The 19,240-nt window shown below is 47.0% G+C and overlaps 1 protein-coding gene across 1 annotated transcript in view; it reads right to left on the reverse strand.

Annotated features, from left to right (window-relative positions):
- The window catches only part of KMT2A (lysine methyltransferase 2A), a 179,454-nt gene that overhangs the window by 65,862 nt on the left and 94,352 nt on the right, over positions 1–19,240 (reverse strand). Inside the window, exons 18-19 of the mRNA XM_040325444.1 lie at positions 18,881–18,954; positions 10,484–10,674 (exon numbers count right to left, since the gene is read on the reverse strand). Of these exons, the coding sequence (XP_040181378.1) occupies positions 10,484–10,674; positions 18,881–18,954 (265 nt within the window). The remainder of the gene's footprint in view (positions 1–10,483; positions 10,675–18,880; positions 18,955–19,240) is intronic.

Consider the following 19,240-nt stretch of genomic DNA (forward strand, 5'->3'; position numbering starts at 1 on the left):
TGCGCAGCAGGCGGGGTAGTAACTGGAGCGGGGGAAACGCATAAAGAAGTTTGAACTGATGCCAAGGGCAAACCAACGCATCGGTTCCGCAGGCCATCGGATCCCTTGAGCGGGACATGAACCTGTCTAGTTTCTTGTTGAGTCTCGATGCCATGATATCCACGTCCGGCACTCCCCATCTTTGGCAGAGTGCTTGAAAGACTAGTGGATGCAGAGACCATTCCCCCGGCCATAGAGTCTGGCGGCTTAAGAAGTCCGCCTGAAAGTTGTCCACTCCTGGAATGAATATTGCCGATATGCAGGGCACATGAGCCTCTGCCCATAGAAGAATCAAGCTCACCTCTCTCTGAGCGGCTTGACTCCTGGTTCCCCCTTGGTGATTTATGTATGCCACGGCCGTGGCATTGTCTGATTGAATTCTCACCGGGAACCCCTGCAATTTTGACGTCCAAGCCCTGAGGGCTAGTCGAGCAGCTCTGAGCTCCAAGATGTTGATGGGCAACTGCTTCTCTGGCTTTGCCCAAGTACCTTGGCGAGTGCAACCATCCAAAATTGCTCCCCAGCCCGTCAGGCTGGCGTCTGTGGTCACTATCTTCCAAGCCACTGGGCTGAAAGACCTCCCCTTCAGTAGATTCTGAGGGTCTAACCACCAACACAGACTTTGTCGGACTCTTGATGAGAGCGGCAACGGGATATCCAAGGCCTGTGGCCTTCTGCTCCATGCTGACAGGATGGCTGCCTGTAGGATGCGAGTGTGGCTCTGGGCGTATGGTACCGCCTCGAATGTGGCCACCATCTTGCCTAGTAACCTCATACATAGGCGAATAGTCGGTTCTTTCTTGCTTAGAACCAGTAGGATTAATTCCTTGATGGCTTTTACCTTCCTTAGAGGTAGGAACACTCCTTGTTGTTCTGTGTCTAATCTCATGCCGAGATATTCCAACTGCTTTGTGGGCTGGAAAGCTGACTTTTCTCGATTTAGGACCCAGCCGAACCTCTCGAGGTATTGGACCGTGAGGGCCACTGCTCGCTCCAAGCCGGGAGACGAGTGATCTATGACTAGGAGGTCGTCCAGGTATGCTAGGATCGTGACCCCTTGGATCCTTAGTTTGGCTAGGATTGGGGCTAGGACCTTCGTGAACACCCGGGGGGCCGTAGCCAACCCGAAGGGAAGCGCCACGAATTGGAAGTGACGCGAAGCCACCATGAAGCGTAGATATCTTTGATGTGGCTGATAAATTAGAACATGAAGGTAGGCATCCTTTATGTCTATGGACGCCATGAAGTCGTCCTTCTGGAGTGTGGCAGCTGCTGACCGCACGGATTCCATCCGAAATGAGCGGATCTTTAGATATGCATTTACCATCTTTAGGTCCAAAATTGGCCTGACATCTCCATTGGATTTTGGGATGATGAATAGGTTGGAGTAGAAACCCAGCCCCTGTTCCAGGACTGGTACCTCTACTATTACTTCCTGGGAAAGTAGATGATCTAATGCCGATCTTAATGCGGCTCCCTTTTCCGGATCGTTTGGAATCCTCGACTTCTGGAAATGAGGAGGAGGAAACCTTAGGAAATCTAATTTGTAGCCTGTGGCCACGGAAGACCGTACCCACTCGTCGGGAATGCTGGCTTCCCAAATCTCTGAAAAGAGTCGCAGCCTTCCCCCCACCTTCGTGGGTGGGGGCGCCCCTTCATAAGGTTGGCTTGGGGGCTGGTTTTGCTGGTTTGCGAAACCACTGCCTTTTGCCTCTAACAGCCTGTCCTTGTGATCTGCTGTTGAAGCCGAAGTTTGCTTTTGCAGGAGGCCGTCGATACTGCTTGGCATTAGAGGGCCCCTGCCCAGGGGAATACTGTCGTTTAAACGCAGGTCCCTGAACCTTCTTCTTAGTTGGCAAGAGAAGACTCTTGCCGTTTGAAATGGTCTGAATGTATTTATCTAGGTCTTCTCCGAAGAGTCGTCCTCCATGGAAGGGGAACCCTACCAGGAGCTTCTTGCATGGGGGCTCAGCCTCCCAGCTTTTTAACCATAAGAGTCTTCTCATATGGATAAGGGATAACGATAAACGTGACGCTTGCTGGATAGAATCCTTGATTGCGTCTACCGTAAAACATATGGCCTTAGGGACATCCGAAAATTTTTCTGCCTGCTGGGCCGGAATAAGTTTAAGCATCTGCTTAAATTGATCCGATAATGCTTGAGCGACCCCAATCGCAGCCACAGCTGGCTGTACTACTGCCCCTGCAGTAGTGAAGGAGTTCTTAAGTAGTGCTTCCAAGCGCTTATCAACTGGATCCTTGAACACCTGTATGTTTTCTACAGGGCATGTTAACGATCTGTTAACACATGAGATGGCTGCGTCCACTGCAGGAGTAGCCCATCTTTTGGAAAATTTTTCTTCCATAGGATATAGGACAGAGAACCTTTTAGGTGGTAAGAAGATCTTATCTGGCTTGTTCCAATCTTGGAACAAAATTCCCTCTAATAGAGGATGGATCGGAAACACAGCATTGCTTTGAGGCGCCCTCAGTGAGCCCAAAGCTGAAACCGTCGATACCTGGAGATCTGGTACTGGCAAGTTGAATGCCCTATGGACCAAGTCCTATGAATCCACCAGCTCTCCCTCAGGGAGACTGCCCCAGACTCCTGTATCCGGGTCTTCGATCCCTGAACCTACTTGGTCCTTGTCCAAGAGGTCGTCCAATTCCCCTGAGGAAAGGACCTCCTCTTCTGAGGGTCCGCGCTCGGGCGACGGAGATCTATTCCGCTTACTGCCCCGCATAGCTGCGGCTATCATTTTTCCCATGCTTTTCTGCATCTCTTTTAAAGAGGTGAGTAATACCTCCTCCGTGACCATCTTAGGGTTGGACTGACCCGCGTCAGCTCCAGCCCCAGATCCCGATGGCCCCAAGGCTCCCTGTAGGGAAAACAGCGGCATACCATGGTACAATACCGAGGTACACCTGCTACCTATTGGTATTTGGAACTATAAAAGTTCCAAATACTGAATGGAGCAAAGACTGAATGGAGCATCGCCTGGAGGCCTGCAGGTAAGCAAAGCTCTCTGACACACACATATATTTTTATATAACACAGGCCCCACTCAATGCTTTTCCAACACTACAAGGGAGGTCACATCTTATGGGGAATAATACATAGAGAGCCATCCTATCTTTATGATATGTGACTAGTTTGCCAGATGCAGTGCATAACTTTAGGCATGTCCCCTGTGACCCCCCAGAAAAAAACCTGCTAAGAACCAAGTTCCGCAAGTTTTCCCCTCACTTACCTGCTCCATGCCGCAGGACTTTGCCAAGCAAGAGGCCCAATCTTCCCCCATCTCCGTGGGGATGTCTAGACCTTCAGGCCATGGGTTCCTATGAAGGATCCACTGTCCTGGGCCCATATAGCACCCTGGCAACAGAAAACTTTAGGTACGCAAAGGTTTCTAAGTTCTGGGCCCAGGGTCCAGCTCTCTAAAAAGAAAAGCATTATGGGCTATACCCCAAGGGTTTGGGGTCCGGTTACTGACCACTTTAGCGCTGAGGCTTTTTTGGACAGAACCGGTAGCTCACCTAATCCCAAGGATGCGGAGGCAAGCTAAACCATGACTAACACCTAAGACACTGGCGTAAAAACTGAGGTACTCCTCCTATGGGAGGGGGTTATATAGGGAGGGGCATTTCCTGTTTGAGATTGCCAGTGTCTACACCTGAAGGTACTCCATATAACCCATATAGTAATGAATGCCGCTCTGTGTCCCGTGATGTACGATAAAGAAAAATGACACTTTTAATGGTCTAGAAAAAACAACGGGCCAAATCCTCAAAAATTTCTACCTAAGTGCCCGATCCACAAAGCACTTACCTAGAAATTTCAGGCCGTGTAACTTAAATGTCTCCGGCGCAAGGCGGTCCTCTTCTGCAGGGGGCGATGACAATTTAAATGAGGCGCGCTCCCGCGCCGGCCGTACTGCGCATGCTCGTGACGTCATTTTCCCGATGGGCAGCGCGCGAAATTACGTTACGTCGGGCTTTGTGGATTGCGACGGGACAATAAAGTTGCGTCGGGTAAAAAAAAAGTTACGCGCCGGGAAAAAAAATAAAAAATTTAAAAAAAAACGCGGCGATCGAAAAAAAGATCTGTTTTTACAAGGTGTTACTAGTTTACACTTTGTAAAAGCAGAACTAATTTTACGTATGCAAACGTAAACTTACGCAGAAAACACAAAGCTGAAAAGCTTTGTGGATCTCTGTAAGTCCTCATTTGCATATGCAAAGCGGCATTTCGACTCGAAATGCCCCCAGCGGCGGATGCGGTACTGCATCCTAAGATCCGACAGTGTAAGTCTCTTACAGATGTCGGATCTTCTGCCTATCTTTGGAAAAATCCTTCTGAGGATCAGTTCCAAAGATAGGCACAGGGATACGCAGGCTGAACAGCAGTTCCGCCTGCGTATCCCTTTTGAGGATTTGGCCCAACGTTTTTTTCAACTCGAACGTTAAAACGGCCTTGCCTACACACAATCATGAAAAAAAAAATGCTCTAGCAAAGCACGGTGACGTACAACACGTACGACGACACTATAAAGGGGAAGTTCCATTCAGATGGTGCCACCCTTTGGGCTGCTTTTGCTGATTTTGTGTTGGTAAAAGACGATTCGCACTTTTCAGTCTGTTACAGCGTGGTGAATGTGCTTACGCCATTACGAACGCTAGTTTTACCAGAACGCGCGCTCCCGTCTCATAACTTGCTTCTGAGGATGCACGTTTTTTTCACGTTGTTAAAGCCCACACACAACCATTTTTTACGACGTTAATAACGTTGTGAAAAATTAGAGCATGTTCGAAATTTTTTATGCCCATTTTTTACATCGTGAAAAATGCTCTGGAGTCCACACACGGTCGTTTTTAATGACATTTAAAAAAAACTTAATTTTTTTACAACCCGAAAAACGGTCGTGTGTACGCGACATAAGTGCCCAAAAATGTGTGGAAAAGTGTAAAAAAGGCTCAAACAAACTTGGAAAACAATGTTTTAAAACAATTTTAATGAACAGATAAGTACAGGCAACTCACATTTGGTAGAGTTCAAATAGGCATTGTACAAAATCCATAGGAGAAGTCATCAGGTCTGTCACTTTGCTCTTTTTCCTGCTGGGGCGCTGTGCCCGCTGTAAGGTGTTGAAGCCAGCGGTGGTGGGGGAGCTTCAGGGCAAGGCTCGAGGTTTGAAAATTGCAGCAGTCCGAGGGCAGTGACGTCACTGGCGTACAACGCGTTTCTGAGCGGGCGTACTGCGATGACGCGGCAGTCGCGCTCCTTTGTCAAGCTATTTTCGAACCTCGAGCCTTGCTCTGAAGCTCCCCCACCGCCGCTCAGGTTCAACACCATACAGCGGTAAAAGATGTCTTCACTCGGCACAGCGCCCCAGCAGGAAAAAAGGGATTTTTAATACAGCTTACCTGTAAAATCCTTTTCTTGGAGTACATCACGGGACACAGAGCGGCATATTCATTACTATGTGGGTTATATGGAGTACCTTCAGGTGATGGACACTGGCAATCTCAAACAGGAAGTGCCCCTCCCTATATAACCCCCTCCCATAGGAGGAGTACCTCAGTTTTGTAGCAAGCAGTATGCCTCCCAAAATGGTCCCCATAAGAGGGGTGGGAGCTCTGTGTCCCGTGATGTACTCCAAGAAAAGGATTTTACAGGTAAGCTGTATTAAAAATCCCTTTTTCTTTCTCGTACATCACGGGACACAGAGCGGCATATTCATTACTATGTGGGATGTCCCAAAGCAATGCTTACAATGAGGGGAGGGAGACATCTTCCCAAGACAAAAGGATTTAATTTAGAGATATACTTAAATCAAAATAAATCCAACTTAGTTGAGAAAAAAATCATTTTAAATTTTACTCAAAAGGGAGCCCCCGGAATCCGAGGGTCTCAAACTGCAGCCCGCAGCACTGCCTGCCCAAAGGCTGTATCAGTATTCCTTCTTACGTCCAACTGGTAGAACTTTGTAAACGTGTGGACCGAAGACCAGGTTGCCGCCTTGCAAACTTGAGCCATAGAGATCTGGTGGTGTGCTGCCCAGGAGGCGCCCATGGCCCTAGTAGAATGAGCCTTTAATGATAACGGAGGAGGCAACCCCTTCAAGCCGTAGGCCTGAGTGATTAACTGTTTAATCCACCTCGAGATGGTGGATTTTGCAGCTGCCTGCCCCTTTTTGGGCCCATCCGGTAAAATGAACAACACATCTGTTTTCCGGATCTTCTCTGTAGCTTTAAGATAGGCCTTCATGGCCCTGACAATATCCAAGGTATGCAGCAACCCTTCCTTTTTGGAAGTAGGTTTAGGAAAGAAGGATGGTAATACCAAATCCTGGTTTAGATGAAAACTGGATATAACCTTTGGTAGGAAGGAAGGATGAGGGCGGAGAACGACCTTGTCCTTATGAAAAATAAGATATGGTTCCTTACAGGATAAGGCTGCCAGTTCCGCTACTCTTCTGGCAGAAACTATGGCGACCAAAAATACTAACTTCCTTGTCAGTAAAACCAAAGGAATTTCAGCCAACGGCTCAAAAGGTTGTTTCTGTAAACTTGACAGAACAAGATTTAAATCCCACAGACAAAGCGGGGATTTAACTGGAGGATTAATACGTAAGACCCCCTGAATGAAGGTCTTAACCAGCGAGTGGGTGGCCAGCGGCCGCTGAAACCACACTGACAAAGCTGAAATCTGTCCCTTGATTGTGCTTAATGCCAGTCCTTTATCCACTCCTAGCTTGAGAAAACTTAATACTCTATCGATGGTAAATTTGCGAGAAAGCCATCGCTTGGACTCACACCAGCCTACATAGGCCTTCCAGACCCTGTAATAAATCACCCTAGAGACCGGTTTCCTGGCTCTGATTAGGGTAGAGATTACTTTCTGAGACAGACCTCTACCCCTGAGAATCAGGGATTCAGCTTCCAGGCCGTCAAATTTAGATGCCGTAAGGCAGGGTGGAGGATCGGACCTTGCGATAGCAGGTCTGGCCGTAGAGGAAGAGTCCAAGGGTCTCCCACTACCATCTTCAGGATTAGTGAATACCATGCCCTTCTGGGCCATGCTGGAGCTACCAGGATAACTGGTATGTGCTCCACCCTGATCCTGCGCAGCAGGCGGGGTAGTAACTGGAGCGGGGGAAATGCATAAAGAAGTTTGAACTGATGCCAAGGGCAAACTAACGCATCGGTTCCGCAGGCCCTGGGATCCCTTGTGCGGGACATGAACCTGTCTAGCTTCTTGTTCAGTCTCGATGCCATGATATCCACGTCCGGCACTCCCCATTTCTGGCAGAGTGTCTGAAAGACCTGTGGATGCAGAGACCACTCCCCTGGCAACAGAGTCTGGCGACTTAAGAAGTCCGCCTGTAGGTTGTCCACTCCGGGAATGAATATAGCCGATATGCAGGGCACATGGGCTTCTGCCCACAAGAAAATCAAGCTCACTTCTTGCTGAGCGGCTTGACTCTTGGTTCCCCCTTGGTGATTTATATATGCCACCGCCGTGGCATTGTCCGATTGTATTCTCACCGGGAACCCCTGTAGTTTGGATGTCCAAGCCCTGAGGGCTAGTCGAGCAGCTCTGAGCTCCAAGATATTGATGGGCAACTGCTTCTCTGCCGCTGCCCAAGTGCCCTGGCGAGTGCAACCATCCAAAATTGCTCCCCAGCCCATCAGGCGGGCGTCTGTGGTTACTATCTTCCAGGTCACAGGACTGAAAGTCTTTCCCTTCAGGAGATTCTGTGGGTTTAACCACCAAGATAGACTTTGCCGGACTCTTGGTGAGAGTGGCAAAGGAATTTCTAAGGCCTGAGGCCTCTTGCTCCATGCTGACAGGATGGCTGCCTGCAGAATGCGAGTGTGGCTCTGAGCGTACGGAACCGCCTCGAATGTGGCCACCATCTTGCCTAGTAGTCCCTTTTGGAGAATTTCTCCTCCATAGGATATAAAACAGAGAATTTTTTAGGTGGTAAAAAGACTCTATCTGGCTTGATCCAATCCTGAAATATGACATCCTCGAGTAGAGGATGGACCGGAAAAACTGCGTTGCTTTGAGGCGCTCTTAATGAGCCTAAAGCTGAAACCGCCGATACTTGAGGTTCTGGTATGGGTAACTTAAATGCCTCATGGACCATGTCCGTTAAAGCTTGAACCCACAAACTTTCCCCCTGGGAGGTTGAACTAGACTCCTCAGTATCCGGATCCTCGATCTCTGAACCACCCTGGTTTTTTTTTTTTTTTTATATATCTTTTTTTTTTTTTTCTTGAAGAGGAAAAGAAAAATACTCTGTCTCCTAATAAGTATTGCCAATAGCCATCTGCTGAAAAAAAGGTAAAGAAACCTATCTGTAGGTTTGACAGTCTATTCTTTAGGAAAAGCCTGTAATCTTTCCTTCCGCCACTGGGTGCGAGCTCCGCTCTGCGTCCTCCTCCTCTCTAACTCAGGAAGACACTGAGCTTTTGGCAGCTAATGGAAGGGCCTCCCCTTCCTATATGTAAATCGCCGCCCACAGGGATGCGCCCCCACCCCAGCCAAATGGCGCGAAAAACCGTTCATATCTCGGGCACGCGCGCGCCCGTCGGCGGGGGCCATCGCACATGGAGGAGGACGGAGCGGCGCAGCACCCAGGCAGGTAAGCCCTCAGGTAGGTCACAGACCTCCTCTTAGCATGGGAAACACGGCTCCTGTATTTCACAGAGATCCCACACCTAGCGCAGCAGACCCAGCTAAACAACACTTACCAGGGAGGACACCTATCACTGGGGGAAAAAGATTTGAATCATCCTGTCTCTGACCATAGACATAGTGATTCCTTGCCAATGCAGAGCATACCCAGGCATGACCCCCTGTGCACCCTCCTCCAGGGAATCTGCTAAGAACCAAGTTCCGCAGGCTCCCCAATACTTACCTGCTCCATGCCGCAGGACTTTTGCACAGCAAGAGGTCCAATCTTCCCCCATCTCCGTGGGTGGCGTCTAGACCTTCAGGCCCTGGGTTCCTATGAAGGAGCCACTGTCCTGGGCCCATATAGCACCCTGGCAAACAGGAGCTTTAGATACCCAAGGTTCTAAGTCCTGGGCCCAGGGTCCAGCTCTCTAAAAAGAGAAGCGTTATGGGCAAACCCCATGGCTTTGGGGTCCGGATACTGTCCACTTTAGCACTGAGGCCGTTGGACAGATCCGGTTAGCCTGCCTTGATCCCAAGGATGTGGAGGCAAAGCTAAACCATGACCAACACCTAAGACACTGGCGAAAAAACTGAGGTACTCCTCCTATGGGAGGGGGTTATATAGGGAGGGGCACTTCCTGTTTGAGATTGCCAGTGTCCATCACCTGAAGGTACTCCATATAACCCACATAGTAATGAATATGCCGCTCTGTGTCCCGTGATGTACGAGAAAGAAAAGAGCAAAGTGACTGACCTGATGACTTCTCCTATGGATTTTGTACAATGCCTATTTGAACTCTACCAAATGTGAGTTGCCTGTACTTCTGTTCATTAAAATTGTTTTAAAACATCTACACTTAGAGGAGCCTCTTCCCTTGCTTTTTGTGACAGTGTCAGTGATTGCTAAAACATCAACAAAATCTCTGTCAGAACTATGCACCATAAGAAGCTGCAAGTATATGCTGTGATGATGGGAAGTAGGGGATCATATTTTTAAATGACTTGAATTTAAAATAAAGGGGAAAAAAAACACACATTCTAGGTTTACACTTAAAGCGGAGTTCCACCCAAAAGTGTAACTTACACTTTAAGCACTCCTCGCCCCCTTACATGACACATTTGGCATGTAATTTTTTTGTGGGGGAGTGGGGGCTTCGGTAGGAGTGGGACTTTCTGTCCCACTTCCTCCTTCCGCCCAGGGACCGCCTCGGCGACTTCTCTTGTCGCCTTAGGCGGCCCCTCCCTTTAGGCGATCTCCAGGGACACGTGCCAGGAGATCGCCTGTCCACTCAGAGCGCAGCGCGACTCGCGCATGTGCAGTGAGTGCCCTGCCGTGAAGCCGAAAGCTGTCACGGCCAGGTGCCCACACTATGAATGGAGGTGCCGACCGGAGATGGGGGGAGAGGAGCAAAGCTCCGGGCGGCCGCCACGCTGGAACGTGGAGCAGGTAAGTGTCTGTTTATTAAAATTTTTAATAAATACTAAAAGGCTGGAACTCCGCTTTAAGGGACACTACTACGACATAAACATGTATTACCCTAATGTAAGGAATGCATTCAAGTAAAAAATGTTTAGGCTTTATAACCACTAAGTTCAAGCAAATAAACTATAGAAAAAACATTTTGATTATTTATACAGGAGTTTATATAGTGCCAACATTTTTTATAGCTATTTAAATGTTTTACATTCATATCAATATTTTCTCTTAAAGAAATTACAATCTAAAAGTCCACACCGCACAAAAAATGATGTACAAACCTATTGTAGCTTGGACTGGTGAGTGTGTAGGCTGTGGTGATGCTGGGTCTTCAGGAGATCTGGGTTTAGGGGCTGGAATGATTTTTTTCATTAGAGGCGGTTGCACAGCCAGACTGTTCTCCCTTTCTTGCCACTGAGCATAGTTATGATCCAGAGATGGCGGTAGGACTGCATTGGGTAACATGCTGTTACTGTGGTCAACAAAAGGTCAAGTTTTAAGATCAGCAAACTACTAAAAGTCTTTACAATGCTTTATTCATATTAAGAAAATTACACATTTACCTGTGAAAACTGAAAATAAAGTATATTCTTTTAAAAAAACTATTTTACGAATAATTAAAATTACAATAATGTAAAAGTAAAAACTCCATGAAAAAGTTAGGCCATAACTTAAAGTGGAGGTTCACCCGAAAAGTTAATTTTTAACATTAGATTGAGGCTCATTTTGTCAAGGGGAATCGGGTAGTTTTTTTAAAATCGAAGCAGGACTTACCGTTTTAGAGAGCGATCTTCTCCACCGTTTCCGGGTATGGGCTGTGGGACTGGGCGTTCCTATTTGATTGACAGGCTTCCGACGGTCGCATACATCGCGTCACGATTTTCCGAAAGTAGCCGAACGTCGGTGCGCAGGCGCCGTATAGAGCCGCACCGACGTTCGGCTTCTTTCGGCTACTCGTGATGCGATGTATGCGACCGTCGGAAGCCTGTCAATCAAATAGGAACGCCCAGTCCTGAAGACCATACCCGGAAGCGGCGGAGAAGATCGCTCTCTAAAATGGTAAGTACTGCTTCGATTTTAAAAAAACTACCGGATTCCCCTTGACAAAATGAGCATCAATCTAATGTTAAAAAAATTTTTTCGGGTGAACTCCCGCTTTAAGAGACATGCAAAAAAAGTTTGACTATCAACTTGATCAATGCACTCACAAAATCTGATCAGGTACTAATCTGCCTGAATCTAAAACTGCCATTTTTAACTTTCATTTCTTTATAGGGTGCATTTTTTTTTTTTTACTTGCCTGTAAATGCAATTTCTTTGATTACAGTACTGTACAGGACACAGGCGTGATATTATCTGAATATTCATTCAGGCTCTGGGTCATATCTTGTTACCATAATTAAATTGGACATTGGAAAAGCTTTTAAAGACAAGCCCCCTCGGTGCCCCTACAAAACCTACCCCACTCCGTGAGTCCTCAGTTTTGCAAAAAAACAAAAGAACAGAGGTAAGGGTGTCCTGTACTGTACGCAAAGGAATAGAATTTACAGTCAAGAAAAAAATCCCTTTATCTTAATCATACAGCACTGGACAAAGGCTTGATATTCATAGCTCCCGGAACACACCCAAGCAATGAATAAAAAGGGTAGGCAACACCAGGGCAAACAGAACTATGACAACTTGCAACGGTCCACAGACCAAGATCAAAATGCTGCTTTATGGGAAAAATCTGCACCTGCAGAACACAGAGCGTCAACCGGATAGAACTTTCAGAAGGTATGTACAGAAGACCAGATGGTAGTCTTAAAAATCTAGGCAGAAGCTTGATGTTGAAATTTAGAGGAAACTCCTCCTGATCTAGTAGAGTGAGCATATACTAGTGAACAGCCCTCAAAATTTCCCCTCGCCTACTCGCATTTTGCGAGTGCAAAATCGTTTCTGGCGAGGAGCTGAATGTGGGGGGGAGCACGGGTACCGCCGGCATGCGGGGATTGATTGGGAGACGTTCTCCCATCAATCACCCTGGGGAAGAGAAAAGACGCGGGATTACATAGCTGAAAACCCGCTGTTACAGCTGACTTTACATTGCAGCTCCCTCCGCTCCACTCGCGGTTACACACAGCCCCGCCTCCTGACCCTGTGCCTGTATCAGATTGACAGAGCACATCCCAGCATTGGACTGGCATTCTGTCAATCTGATACAGTCACGGGGTCGGGAGGCGGGGCTGTGTGTAACCACAAGTGGAGCGGAGGGAGCTGCAATGTAAAGTCAGCTGTAACAGCAGGTTATCAGCTATGTAATCCCACTGCTTTTCTCTTCCCCGGGGTGATCGATGGGAGAACGGCTCCCGATCAATCCCTGCATGCCGGCGGTACCCACGCTCCCCCCCCCACTCCCAGCTCCTCTTTCCCTGGGGCTATCCTCTGCACAGGTGAGTAGAGGCTACAATCAGGGGCACAGTGCGTAAAGGCTGCAATGGTGGGCACAGTGGGCAGAGGCTGCAATGGTGGGCACAGTGCGTAAAGGCTGCAATGGTGGGCACAGTGGGCAGAGGCTGCAATGGTGGGCACAGGCTGCAATGGTGGGCACAGTGGGCAGAGGCTGCAATGGTGGGCACAGTGGGCAGAGGCTGCAATGGTGGGCACAGTGGGCAGAGGCTGCAATGGTGGGCACAGTGGACATAGGCTGCAATGGTGGGCACAGGCTGCAATGGTGGGCACAGTGGGCAGAGACTGCAATGGTGGGCACAGGCTGCAATGGTGGGCACAAGCTGCAATGGTGGGCACAGTGGACAGAGGCTGCAATGGTGGGCACAGGTGTGGCTGCACTGATAAAGTTTGTAACTTAATTCGGCATAAAACATGTACGTGTCATTTTATGAGATAATTTGAGGGCGTGTTTAGGGTCATAATTAGGGGTGGTGCAGGGTAGGGATTGGTTGGGTCAACTGTGGCGAATAACCCTTAAGGCCTGGCTAGTAGCGCAGAACTTGAAATTTTGAGCCCTGCTAGTGAAGGTGGTGTATTGTCCTTTAGTGTGTAAGCTCTTGAACTTAGTTGTCTTATGCCCCTAGTGAAGGCAGGTCTTGAAGCAAGATGTTCCTTGCAAAGTTCTGAGAGTAGTACAATTGGGGAAATCATCTTTCTGACAAAAGCTTTAGCTTTGATTTAAACTCTGATAGCTCTGTCCACATCCAGACAGTGAACAACAATCTCCTTTGGGTGCTTTGGAGTAGAGCACTCAAGTAGGACTGTCTTTATTGAGGTGGAGGGCCGAGACCACCTTAGGAAGAAAAGAAGGTCTTGGGCATAAGACTACTTTATCCTTGTGAAGAATGTGAGATGGCTCCTTACAAGGGAGCCCCTAAGTTAGAGACACATCTGACAGACATAATCACCACCAAGAAGGCTACCTTTCACGAGAGATCGTCCAAGGTAAGCTTCCTATAGGGTTCAAAGGGTGGTTTCTGCAGGGTAGAGAGAAAACCACATTGAGGTCCCAAATAAGCACAGGGTGCTGTAATGGTGGACTGATACAAGAGACACCAAGAATAGAGGTCTTTACAAAAAAAGAGAAGCCATATGTTTTTTGAAAAGAAATGGACAAGGCTGAAACCCTTATGCCGCATACACACGATCATTTTTCGGCATGAAAAAAACCTTGTTTTTAAAAAATTTCAATTAAAATGATCGTGTGTGGGCTTCACATAATTTTTCGGGTTCTGAAAAACGACAATTTTTTATTTTTTTTTCGAACATGCTGCATTTTTTAATGTAGTTTTAAACTATGTTGTTTTCAGGTTGTAAAAAATGATCGTTTGTGGGCTAAAACGACGTTAAAAACCCGCGCATGCTCAGAAGCAAGTTATGAGACGGGAGCGCTCGTTTTGGTAAAACTACCGTTCATAATGGAGTAAGCAAATTCATCACGCTGTAACAGACAGAAAACCGCGAATCGTCTTTTACGAACACGAAATCAGCTAAAGAAGCCCAAAGGCGAATGGAACTTCCGCTTTATAGTGCTGTCGTACCTGTTGTACGTCACCACGCTTTGCTACAGCATTTTTTTAAAACGATGGTGTGTGGGCAACGTCGTTTTAACGATGAAGTTGGAAAAACGTTTTTTCTACATGCTGAAAAACTTTGGGTTTTTTTCATGCCGAAAAATGATCGTGTGTACGCTAAGGCCAAGTTTTGGTCAAGTCCCTGTTGTAGGAAGGCTGGAATGCAAGTGGCAGAGTAATTTCTGGGACTGAAATGCCTGTGTTCACACCATGCAAATGAGGGAGGATTTCCAGATATCCTAGTAGAGCTTTATGGAAGTGGCTTTCGTTGCTTAAAACAATGTGGAATGCAAGTTCTCAGGAGGTCCTTGAGACAGCAGCTTTGGCCTGTTTGGAAGGGTCCAGAGTTTGTCTCCTAAAAGTCTGAGTATGTCTCTGTACCAGGTTCTGGAAGGCCGTCAGTTTGAGACCCCTGGTAAACTCAAACATTATAGTGTCTACAAACTATAGGATAAACACTGGAATCTTTATTTATTTATTTTTTATACTAGTGTAGCACTCTATAGTGTGCTAGAAGTGCCACGTTTTTTTAAAGAGTAGGGAAATTTCCAGACTGGGTGCGTTCTGGTAATCTGGGTTGAGAGTGGCTCAGAATAGTATTGGGTGACTCACAGGTGGTGTCACCAGGACCTCCCTACTTCTTTACAGAATGTTCTGGTACTTTCTGGAAAGAGAAGTGGAGAGAGGAGGTGGAGCCACCTGGGGTATTCTAGGGAGCCCTGACCAATCCCCAACTTAGATTGGCAGGGGGCAGGCCTCCTTAAATACCCAGAGTCAGCCCAGCTGGGATAGCGTTGTATCGGGTGGAAGATGGAGATGGATTGTTAGGCTGTCGGGGCCTTTGAGGTAGCTCCCCAGTTGGGGCGACCTTGGGCCTCGGGTCAAGTGCCGACAGGACCCTCTTACAACCCACAGAGGTGTTCTGGCCAAGTGGCACAGGAGGAGCAAGAGAGGACAGTGGGAGAACACTGCTGGGCAAGTCTCCAGGAGTTCCACAGAGGCAGCAAATCGGGCTGGCGATTGAGCACACTGTCAGGAGGACTGGGAGGTACACCTGAGAAGACTAAGACTTAGCAGTCTGGGATGGGTGCAGAGCCAGTCTGGAGAATGGTGGTGTCATGGGCAGTGGAGCAAGGCAGCTGCAGGCAGGAGGGCTGGCAGTGCCTGAGGAGGTGGTAATGGGAGCAGTAGCCACAGGGACAGCTAGCACTAGAACGTTCTATATTTTGCTACACCATAGGAGCCCACTGTCCTGCCTGTAAAGAGCCTTTGCTTTGGGCCTGGCTGAGTCAGTGTCAGGCCTATAGCGCTAGCTTGTCTGGAGAGTGCCACAAAGGATGGAGTGAGGAGTAGATACTCTGCAAGGAGGAGAAGAGCAGATTGTATATACTATGATGTATATAGTAGTCCTAACGTTGACTGTTAATTATTCGGGCATCTCATAAGTTCCCATTCCCCATCCAAGTTTAATTCCCCTCACAGTGGCTATCCGTGCAGGAAGAAATCTTGATAGAAAAATCCATTAGAGCATAAAACTCCACAGAAAAGAGGTGATGGTCTCTTCTCTGAGAGAAGTTTACCTAATGCCACTAGGAAAAAATCTGAGGCCAACTGGGAGTGGAAGTGATTATTACAGAGGGCTATCACAGATAGTTGTGCATCAATGGATTTCAAGAAAATTATTTTTACTATGTACACAAATCTTGTTTCTCAGTTGTACATGACATAGGATTTGTTAATTGTAGTTATCCTAGGAGTAAGGTACATTGGCAAAAAGAAAAGATAGTTGCCATTGATTTTTAATCCCTCGGATTCTGCACTATAGGAGGCACTTTATTTCATTTTTACATGTATTGCTGCTATACCGGTAGTCACTGTGGATCTAAAGTTTGGAGCTGTATTGTGGAAGGAGTACATATCTGCAATTGTGGTTCTTCTGGCAACTCCCTGGAGGGAATATACGCACTCAGTGCAAGGCGTGTTTGACCCCTTGCAGGGTCACCTGAAGGAGGTGAGCGAGCAATCTATGTGGTGGTGGGATCACTTTTCCTTGAAGTTTGTTTGAAGATTCATCACCCAAGCTATTTTTTCATGCCCTACGTGGACTGTATTTGTTTCATACTCATATTTTGGACTTGTTTATGATAATATTTATCAACTAATACTGTTATTTGGCACTGTATTATTTTCATATTTCACTATTGTTCAGTTATACAGCGCTGCTACACTTATATCAGTTATTATAGTTTTTTGTGGGAGCACATTAGTGGCAGCTGCAGTATTTTGCACAGATATTTTATGTTATTTTCACAAGGTTAACCATCACTTAAAGGGGTTGTAAAGGTTCATTTTTTATTTTCGAAATAGGTTCCTTCAAGCTAGTGCATTGTTGGTTCACCTTTTCCTTCAATTTCCCTTCTAAATGTTTTTTCTCTTTGTTTTCTTTGTCTGAATTTCTCACTTCCTGTTCCTCCTCAGTAAGCTGTTCTGGCTGACTAACCCCCACCAGGGGGTGATGGGGGCAAGCTTACAGAAATTGAGACATTCAGACAAAGAAAAAAAACATTGAGAAGGGAAATCAAAGGAAAACGTAAGTGAACCAACAACTCCTTGCCATCAGCAAGTTTTCACTTATTATATCATTATTTTATTCATTTCTCCATACATCATTACCATAATAGCGCGCAACTACCACAATTTACATCTATCTTTTCTTTTTGCCAATGTACATTCCTCCCAGGGTAACTGAATATAACCCATGGTTAAATATTATACAGCCCTGACCTATTGTGTAACAGGTGCAGGGCGATGTCTGGTGATTTGATTCATCTGCTCTGGCGTTGCCCCAAACTCCACAGATTTTGAACGGGGGTTCTGGCTACACTCAATTCGGTGTTCCAGACCAATGTCCCTCTTGACCCGCTGGACTGCCTGCTTGAAGTTCTGGAGGGGGTGATACCGGAGGAGCTGACTCGCATGGCAATTGCCAGAGCGTTATTTCAGGCTAGGAAAAGCATACTTTTAAATTGGAAGTTGGAGGCGCCCCCCACGATCAAAACTTGGATACTACATATGGGTAAAACGCTTACAATGGAGAAATACATTTACCAACACAGGGGAAATGCGGATAAGTTTGATGGGCTGTGGGATCCATGGCTTGCTACACCAGGCTTAAGCCCCCTAGAACTTGTTCGTATGAGGCTGTTGGGGGATGTGTAGTGCTGGGCATGGTGGAGTGGGGTGGACCGGTTGACCATTGGTGTGAACAGCTGGGAGATTCTCGGGGAATGATGTAGGAATGGGCTTTAGGGATATAGCTTGAGCTTTGTAGGCAAGTAAGGGCCAAATATGTATAGCTGGTTATACTTATTACCTGTTAGGCCCCGTACTCACGACCAAACATGTCTGCTGAAACTGGTCCGCAGGCCAGTTTCAGCAGACATGTTTGGTCGTGTGTTGGCGCGAGCGGGCCGAATTCCAGCAAACATTTGCCCGCCGGGCCTTTTCCCAGCGGACAAATATTCCTGGACTTGTTTTAAAACAGTCCGCTGGAATCCTGCCCGCTCGGACATGTACGGTCGTCAGTACAGACCTACCGTACATGTCCAGGCGCCCGCCGTCCCTCGCATGCGTCGAATGACTTCGACGCATGCGTGGAAGCTTTTTAAAGGCGGGCCGCCCACGTCGCTGCGTCATTGTCGCGGCGACACCGCGTCATCGACGCGGCGACACCGCGGACACGCCCCGCGTATTGTTTACGCGCGGACTTCTGTACGATGGTGTGTACAACCATCGTACAGAAGCCCTCTGGCAGACATGTATGGTGAAAACGGTCCGACGGACCGCTTTCACCATACATGTTTGGTCGTGAGTACCCGGCCTAATGCGCATGGACTGAGGTTACATTGTCATTCTGTTTGTATACTGTATACGGTATGTCATATTTTTATGTTGTGTATGTTCTGTGAGCAATAAAAACCTTTTTGATTAAAAAAATATATATATTAAACAGCCTATGTCCTGTACAACTGAGAAACAAGATTTGTGTATGTAGTAAAAATCCTTTTCTTTAAATCTATTGATGGACACAGGTCCACCCTTTTGTGTTTATGATCATTCATTTGGTACACCCTTGCTACTAAACTGTAGGTACTAGAAAGGGGATATTCCAGGGCTGGCATGCAGCTTTTTTCCCCCAGTGTCCACTCCACCTGTAGGCTGCAATACAACAACAAGGTTTACAACTTTCAGTAGACTACAAAAGTCCTATTATCTTTCGTTTGTAAATTACTAATCCCATCAACTCCCATGTAATTGAGATGAACATACGGAAACATGTTTAAAGTTTAATACCCAGAAGTAACTCCGGGACGACATGTCAGTGGCCAGAGGGGGAGACGGGGACGCTGCGGGGGCTTCGATCAGAGGTAAATAATGCATAATGCCTTTGTCTTGAAAGGTTGTTGTTTTTATGAGGGCTTACTTTCTCTTTAATTTTCCTTTTCCCCTCCCAAAGGCCAATGCTATCGTTATTTAGGCATCATTGTTCTCCAGATGTATGAGGTGGCTCAAGGACCTCAAAAATACAACCCAAAGCTTTAATCCACAACTTACTTGCTGTTAACCTTATTTGGCTCCCAAAAGCGAGATTTCTTTACGTTAAACCAAGGGAAAACACGCTCCATTTGCTAGAGAAAAAAAAAGAAATATGCATATATTAGAACTCAGATAAAATGTATAACACACAACTAATGGTATAGAGAAGGCCCAGGAGGTTTCAAATTATGGGGCAGATTCACAGAAAAAGTACGCCTGAGTATCTGCTGATACTCCGGCGTACTTTCAAATTTGCCGCGTCGTATCTTTATTTGTAATTCACAAACAAAGATACGACGGCTTTTGGCTAAGATCCGACAGGCGTACGGCTTCGTACGCCTTCGGATCGTAGGTGTAATTCTCTGGCGGCCGATGGGT

The sequence above is a fragment of the Rana temporaria genome, chromosome 10 (assembly GCF_905171775.1).
Source record: "Rana temporaria chromosome 10, aRanTem1.1, whole genome shotgun sequence".
Lineage (NCBI taxonomy): Eukaryota > Metazoa > Chordata > Amphibia > Anura > Ranidae > Rana > Rana temporaria.